Consider the following 8,368-nt stretch of genomic DNA (forward strand, 5'->3'; position numbering starts at 1 on the left):
CCGTGTACCGGGCTATACGAAAATATGGACCGATACACATCATTTTCAACACCAATCATTCTAAAGATAATACAAAATATTGCGCCAAATCTAAAATCTATGTCAAATAAGTCAGTATTATTGTCAATATCTTGGTCTCAAAAGACAGAGGAACATATTCAAGTCGACATGGAATTTTATGCTGATCACGAATTTTTATACTCGATGGGGTGGTGTTACACAAAACAAGATACTATACACTTGAAATCAACATTTTATATTCACAACCGAGATTAAAACTTATAACTAAAATTATTAAATTCCAAACCAAAGATTGTCATGTGATCGAGAAACATACTTGTATTTTTCAAAACCTGAAAACCAAATTTCTAAAATTGTTTTTCCACTACGAATCGGAAATACCAAATTATAGGCCATTCAGTTGAAACAACTGACTGGGATACTGATACCGCCGTATCAACGTTTGGGAGAGTTTGACGACTCAGTTGGGTAATAGGCATTTAGTTTGATTAGGACGTTGGACTGAAACTTCTGATATACCGAATACAAGATAGTTGCCGTTATAAGGGACTGCACAATCCTACGTTGAAAATTAATTTTGTCCCACGCCAAATAAAAATACATCTTCCCAACCAACCTTGGCTGTGAGCCACTGTTAGATGACTATAAATTATTCGTAAGAATTTTACACAACAACATATTCATATTTGGAGTGATGGCAGACGACAAACTACTTGAATTCCATGCCGTGAACGATTTCCACTGGAACATCTGTCAATGACACTATGTTTCATTTCAACACTTCTCATTGAAGTTTCAGCACGTTTGCCCACAGGGGAACATTAGCAAGATGTTGGAGGATGAGTAGTTATGGGCAGGAACAAATAGAACGCACAATTTTGACAAGCCCAACAATCTGAGTGTGACACCTGCAATTAGACAATTCAATTACAGCCTACAATGCCGACAACGCTGACAACAAATCGCTTATAAACTCACGCCTTACTGTGCCTCTACTCCTCCCACGATGTACACATGCAACGCCTGGAAATGTGTCAAACTCTGACGTTCATAGCTCTTTCGCCTCCGATATGATGAAGCATAAAGGCGTTGTGAAATGCCACATCAAGTATTTGTCATTGATAGACAGACAGACGGTATCTGGTGGAGGGGTTTAACGAACTCGGAATTCTTAGAATGTTCGAAACTTTACTTAAAACATAATTTCATAATAAACATATGTAAATACGTGGTTCAATTGTAAGCCTGCCAAAAGGAAAAAAATAAAATCTGATAATAGGTTTATTTTTGCGCTACGGGGTGAGATAAAAAAAACTGCAACAAAGTCAAACGCCATAATTTTAACATTTATGTTTTAAGTTTTATTGAATGAAAGCAAAAAATGTCGGAAACAGCATCAAATGTTAGAATAAGTTTAGATTTGTTCGAATTGGTCAACTTTGGCACGAATTATGGCCTTCAAATGGCCAATGAAACAGTCACATGCTGCCCGAATGTTGTTCTGCGGTATATGTGCGCTGGTGCGTGCTGAGTGCGATGGTGCTGAGTCCTGTTGGAATGTTCAAGGTCTGCGACCAAAATGTTTGCGTGCCAAAGGCTTTAATACATCCTCCAGAATATTTTCGCGATAATATTCGGCATTTATTCTGATGCCACGGTCGATTAATACGAGCAGAGAGCGACTATCGGCTGTTATGGCGGCCCACATCATGACCATGGCCGGCGCTTGAGTTCTGGTGGCCAACCGATGGTGCACATTTTCAACTGACCTCTTTGGCAAGTAAATTCGATCATTGTGTTTGTTTACAAACTGCTGGACAACGAATGTTTTCTCATTGGAGAAAACCAAATTCGGCAGTTCACAACTTTCGGCCAAGCGAAGCAGCTCTTTTGAGTCTGTTTTCTTTATGTTGCGGTGTAAGGTCTTGTACTTTTTGAAATTTCAATGGCTTTACCTAGAGCTCATGAGCCGAATGGAATATTACGACATGTTCAGCTCGCGAGCCATTTTTCGGCCACTGCGACGCGGGTTCCGATCAAGTCGCTTCTTTACTTTTCGAACCATTTCTGCTGATGTTGCTGTTTTCGTCCGTCCATTTCCTTGACGTCGGGCTACGCTACCAGTATCACGGTAACGAGCGATGGTGCGAGACACAAAAGATGTATTCACATTTAAATGCTGGAGTGCTCTAATGATATCCACTTGTGGTTTTCCAGTCAAATGTAAGGAAATCACGCAATCACGAATAACTTTGTTTTCTCGTCAAAATGCTTTTGTACCCTTGTAAACAATATAATGAGCTGTTACTGGAATAATTTTTACAGTTGTCGGACGAGTGGCTTAGAAATGACAGCGGTCTTAAGTTGTATGTGTGAAATTTGTTTTTTTTTTTTTTAATCGTGAACCCAATGTGGAGGAGGTACAAGAAGAAATGGTTCGATCTCTACCATCTTTATAACAGATCCTGTGTTGATGGAAATATCGAGATGCACCAAGTCTGAATGGAATCGAGTGTTTATTTCGCGTTTTATGAACTTCATGGATATTCAAAATGTTGATCCTTTGTTGGGGAGGTACCAGGAGGAGTGGATATATTCCATCTTCACATCAGACTTTGGGTTAATAAAAATGTTATGATGTGTGTAATTTGAAACAATCGCACTCTTACACCACATTTTATAAAAGTTATTTATTCAATATTTTGACCATTTGTGGGGGAAGTATTTGTTGGAGTGAACCTATTTTTTTCTATTTTCGTACCTCATCTAGCACTGATGCAAACATTAGGATTTGGGGAAAAATCGTGTTATGCTTTCTTCTTTTGTGCAGCAAAAAAAGAAAAAATATATATATATATATATATATATATATATATATTTTTTTTTTTTTTTTTTTCTTTTTTTTTTTTTTTTTTGAAAATTTTAACCTTTTTTGGGGAATGTACCAGAAGGAGTGAATCGATATTGTCCGTCTCCTAACTCTTTCTGAGTTTCATAATAATATTACACTGTACCAAGTTTCGAGAGTTATAGTGCGCCAGCCAGACAGACGGACATCACTAAATAGACTCCAAACGTCCCGAAACGGGTTTGGTCCGAAGAGACCTAGGATCTAATTTTATTTCGCTGAGGAAGCTCAGCTATATGGCTGAGGGTATAAAACTAAAGTTGCAACATTGTAGAACATGAGGACCTAAAAATACGATTGAATAAAAGACCAATCGGTTTAGTATTGAATCGCTAGTTGTAAACATCGGTTAGTGAAAATGCAAAGTTAAGATGTGTTCTAAGTAGAGTGAGAACTGCGTAAAGTCGTGTCTGAATTATTGAATAAAATATTGTAAGATTCATAATCTAAACGAATCTTTGTTTCCTCGTTATGCAACTCGAATAGCCGCTCCAAAGCCGGCATTCTTTGGTATTGTCTATTTCATTTCATTGTTTATTTTTAAGGTACAGCTATATCCGCTAAATAAGCACAGTGTGTAGGGTATATTATAATCGGCCCAAGCCGGCTTTTGTCCTTCCCTTACTTGTGTTTCTTTACCTCTTGGCAATACAAATGCGAGACTTGATTTTGGAATCGAATTTGAGTTGCTATCGGGACAAAAATAATTCGATTTTATAACACAATCATTTTATGGGTAACAATGTTTGCAACAATGTTTGCAGAGATATGAAACTTAACAACCCGTATAGAAGTTCTTATCAAAAGTTCTTTGTTCAGTTCGTCGAAGGTAAAAGTTTCGCAAGATAAACCAGTAAAAACTCTCTAAATTCGACCGCGCCGAATGTTTAATACCTTCCATCATGAAGAAAAGAAGAGACTTAGATGTTCAGAACAGTGGGCGGCACCATTATGTGAAGGCTATTTGATTTTTGATTTTTGCGAGGGGCTACAAACGGAATGACAAGGTTATTATACCCTCCATAGGGTGATGGTGGTGGATGGAAACGGGGATAAAAACGGAATCTTCTTGGGAACACAACTCTCTTGTGGGCTTTGTAATTGTTTTGCAGCGGAAGCTAAAGGTTGTGTTCGAGATGGGTAAGTATTTGTTCCGACTCGCATGAAGTGAAACTAATCTTCATTTTTGTCTTCAGATCACAAATGGATAACCTGTGACAATGGAACTGTGCCACCACTGGCTGTGGTGGGTGGTTACGACTCGGATGGTGACACCATTTACATTGGACGGGCTGAATTCGCAGGCGATCTTTTGCCAGCCAAGGTTATTCCAGCTAAAGGCAAAGCCTATGTCTGCTACGACGGCAAAGAGTACGAAATCGAAACCTATGAAGTGTTGACTGGATTGCGTTATCAGTGGATTGCAGCTGCCAATGGCGATGTACCCGAAGCGGCCATAAAAGTCGGCAGAGCTTCTGATGGCGATTTTCTCTATGCTGGACGCGGATTCTGGCAAGGAAGTTTGAGCTTGGGCAAAGTACACCCCTCACACGGTTGCCTCTATATCCCCTACGGCGCAGAGGAAGTCAGCTTAACAGATTACGAGGTATTAACGCAACCAGACCAGTGGATCTCCGCCACTGCTGATTCGATGCCCGAAGATGCGCTCGAAGGAGGTTGTGACGTAGACGGTGACCCCATCTATGTTGGCCGTGTATGTAGGCATGGTGATTTACTGCCAGCCAAAGTTATTCCCAACAAGGGTGGTGCCTATATTTGTTGGGACGGCGAAGAAGAGAAAGTGGAAGATTTCCAAGTCCTGGTTGGAGCAGGTTTTATGTGGGTTGCCTGTGAAAATGGAAACATTGTGCCCGGTGCTGTGCCCGCGGGCATCACTTGTGACGGCGAAACTCTCTACGTTGGTCGTGCCGAACATGCTGGTAGTCTGAGTGTGGGCAAAGTTCATCCCTCCCATGGATGCATCTATATTCCATTCGGTGGCGAAGAAGCTAGTATCGAATCGTATGAAGTTCTGGTCAGGTTATAGATTATTATAATACATCCCCACGATGAAATGAAATTGCATATGACATCACATAAATCACATAAATCAAATAAATGCATACAAATTCGTACTAAGCAAGGTACTACAACGTATCGACATTTTTTGCGTGAGTTTTTTTTTTTTTTTTGCAAAATTCATGTGATACCCTACAGCACTGCAATATGCTAGAAGCCCCCTTATGTCCAAACCCATTTTGGGAGATCTCGCTTTTGAAATTATATCACGGAGCACTGCCCAGATATTATCCTTAGCATTGCGACCAGGGACATTAGTTGTTGTGGTCCATTTTACTGCTAAATATAATCCAAAGGTCATCAAAAAAGCTAGACTTCTTATCTGTCCTTAACTCTCTTCTCAGGCGTGTCGATTGGCTTCAATTGTGTGATCAGAAAATTATTTCTGTTTTGGGTTCATTTGAACCCCTAAATGTTTTGCGATCATCTTATGACAGATTTATACTCATCTATATGATTTGCTTGTCTACGATATTTGGCTATATTCGTTAACGAAATCAGCGTAAAAAAGCAAGAAGTTCGCCTTTTGTGTAAGTAATGTGGTATTTTTTCACACAAAAGTAGTGATCCATTCTATTCGCTGTCCTAAACTATAACTTCATACGAGATTTCATGTCCTTTCGTTTCTATTTTTTACCTTTAACGGCTGCAAAATCAGGAACATTTTTAGTTGTTGGCCCATTTCAACCTCTAAATATATTTTTTAGAGATCTTTGAAAACAATAGGCCTAGCTCTTCTGAACCTAACCCTTCTGAGCCTAACCCTACCCTTGTGAAAATTTCCGTAAGGATCGGACGATAATTGGAATCTGTATATAATAACCCCAACCTGTGTTGTAAGGTGAAAAAATTCACTTCAGTATGATAAGTCAAGTTAAAAAAATCGCATGCGATAAAAAATATTAAAATATTTTAGAAAAAATGTCACAAAATACACAAAATCTACATTAATATCATCATTGGCATCTTTTTATGCGATTTTTTTTTAGATTTTATACTTTTATGCCAGCCATTCTTGAGATATAAACCTTCTAACTAACATCTATTTCCTTTGTGTAACACATTGTATACATGTTGGCATCCACGTATCGGTCAGAATTGACCTGCTCGTCTATTTGTGATTTCGCCGGGATTAAATATATTCGCGGTGTAATAGAAAATTTGACATTTATTAAACACAAATGTTAATGTCACCCACTAAATATTACACGGTGACCATCAAAATTGGAAGATTTCTGCCCTAAGCTTTAGGCCCATGCCAACTTCCGCTTCAGGAAAAATTTTAGTTTTTAGTCTATTTTAACCCCTACATTTTATGCGATCATCTCCAATAGGCTTCTATTCTAGCTCTAGCCCTACCTCCATTCTAAATTTCGTGAAATGGGGCCATAATTGCGACCTGTAGAGTGATTACAAATTAACATGGACGGACATACATAGCTAGATCGACTCAGCTCGGCGAGATAGGAACATCCATATGCAGTTTTCTATGTGCGAAACCAATATTTCGAGGTGTTACATAATTTTTGGCCTAATCAAACTTATAATACCCCCAACGCATAGTGCTGTAGGATATAAAAATACCAAAAAATGTAGTTAGGGGTAAGTTTTGTTGTAAAAGGTTTTTACTAATGACACTAGCACTAAATGTAATTCCGTGGCAAAATTATCTTCTTTTGCCTAGAGGTGCCCTCTATCTGCAGGCAGGTTAAGTATTATATGGCATGGACTATATCGGGTAGCCTCCATATAACTGTTCCTCTCGATATTTAATATTTTGATGATTTTAGTCATATTTCTTAACGAAATGTTTTTAAATTCGGCACCAATTATAACAACTCCTGTAGCTAAAGATTGTAAATTTAGGTTTACGTTTTGGTATTGCCTCCACTAACTGCGTTCTCCAACAGAATTCAACTGGCAGGAGCAGTTTGAACCAATAGTGCAATACGATGCAACATTGTTATCAAGCCAGAGGTCAGATGTCAAATTTTTAAGCCATGAAAAGTGCTAAAATGTGCATGAGCGTACAAAATGATAAAACATTGCAATGTAGCTATTGGTACGAACCTTGTCTTAGATATTGCGATCTAGGTTTGAGATAAGTTGAAATTTAAAAAAAAATACCTCTTTAAGATCACGAAAAGTAATTAAAGGTTTGTTATTGAGCGATTAATAAAAGTTAGAACACTGACATTTTGTTTCAGGGTAGCTCTTGTAACAGAGGACGACATCAAAAATCCATCTAAAAGAGTTCTACAAGTTCTAAAGTATACAAAGGACTCAATATTGTCTATAAATGTTCGATAAGAGGATTGAATGAGGATAGTTGCATTAGAATCATTCTTTGTGTCTTTGTCTATTTTCTCTTGGGGGTTAGGGGTCCTCTGTCTGCGTTGTCAGACTTTTTTACTTTTGCCAGACTGAAATGGAGGTTCGTTTACCAGTCAGGAAATCGATACCTATATGACTTTTAATTCAAAAATGTCTCCATTCATGTTCCTGCCTAGGGTGAATGCTTTGAGCTTAAATTCGGGGTAGGACTATTTTTAGGACGAACGAGACGAGTCTTTATTAATTTTTTTTTATTTTGTTCCAAATACATCACTTCTAAGACAAACAAAGACGTCTTTTAAGTAACACGTTTCCCTTTGGTCATTGTAAACTAAAGCAGCAATCTCATCCTTCCAACTCCCGCAAGTAACTACAAATGGATGTGTGTGTGCGTGCGAGGGAGCGAATAACGGGTTTTATTAGTTGAACAATTTGACCAAATCGTTTTCCATTTTTCACCGAAATCACAAACATCTAAACCATTCCAATTTGCCAATTTCAAGCTAGAATATCTCCGTGACAATGAAATGAAACTTTGTCCAACAAGCAAATCTTTCTGATATCGCACTCGAGAGGAGACGCCGTCGTCGTTTGTTCGCAACTTTGAATGCACATAGGTTCAAAAACTTTCGACTCACAAAAAAATTGAACTGCAAGTTTCAAACAACAATTCTAGCTGCTCAATGGCAGGAAAAAACGTTTCAGTTCTTGTCCATTTGCCTGTCGGAAACCAATAGAGATGCCAGGCATGGACAACTATTGAAGCCTTGCTTTTGGCGAAATTATATAAAATGTTACTGGCCTGTCCGTATTTGGCCATAATCAAATATTACGGTTGTTGCAGGATCGCACAACGGTTTCGGAACAGAATATCTATTTTGGATTCTATTTTAGAAGGTAACTTGACTCTAGCGCCTTGTTCCAGGTGCAACAGGGAAGTAAATGCATGACATACCCTGGACCACATTCCAAATGAAATCCGGGTAATCCATTTGAAAGAGTCAATTTTCGCAAGGTTAAAGTACA

General features: G+C 38.5%; 1 protein-coding gene across 1 annotated transcript; it reads left to right on the forward strand.

The window, feature by feature from the left end:
* The first annotated feature begins 3,870 nt into the window (after window positions 1-3,870).
* LOC131802144 (uncharacterized) lies at window positions 3,871-5,100 on the forward strand. The gene is made up of 2 exons (XM_059121608.1): window positions 3,871-4,069; window positions 4,126-5,100. The coding sequence occupies exons 1-2, from the start codon at window positions 3,970-3,972 to the stop codon at window positions 4,974-4,976; spliced, it is 951 nt and encodes a 316-aa protein (XP_058977591.1). The 5' UTR covers window positions 3,871-3,969; the 3' UTR covers window positions 4,977-5,100.
* Window positions 5,101-8,368: the final 3,268 nt, after the last annotated feature.

Source organism: Musca domestica, unplaced genomic scaffold, assembly GCF_030504385.1.
Source record: "Musca domestica strain aabys unplaced genomic scaffold, Musca_domestica.polishedcontigs.V.1.1 2, whole genome shotgun sequence".
NCBI classification, from domain to species: Eukaryota; Metazoa; Arthropoda; class Insecta; order Diptera; family Muscidae; genus Musca; species Musca domestica.

Bases quoted from the DNA above. Each gene is read 5' to 3' on its own strand.
- LOC131802144 (XM_059121608.1), top strand. From the start codon at position 3,970: ATGGAAACGGGGATAAAAACGGAATCTTCTTGGGAACACAACTCTCTT. The intron at 4,070-4,125 runs GTAAGTATTTGT...TTTTGTCTTCAG, and splicing joins AAAGGTTGTGTTCGAGATGG to ATCACAAATGGATAACCTGT.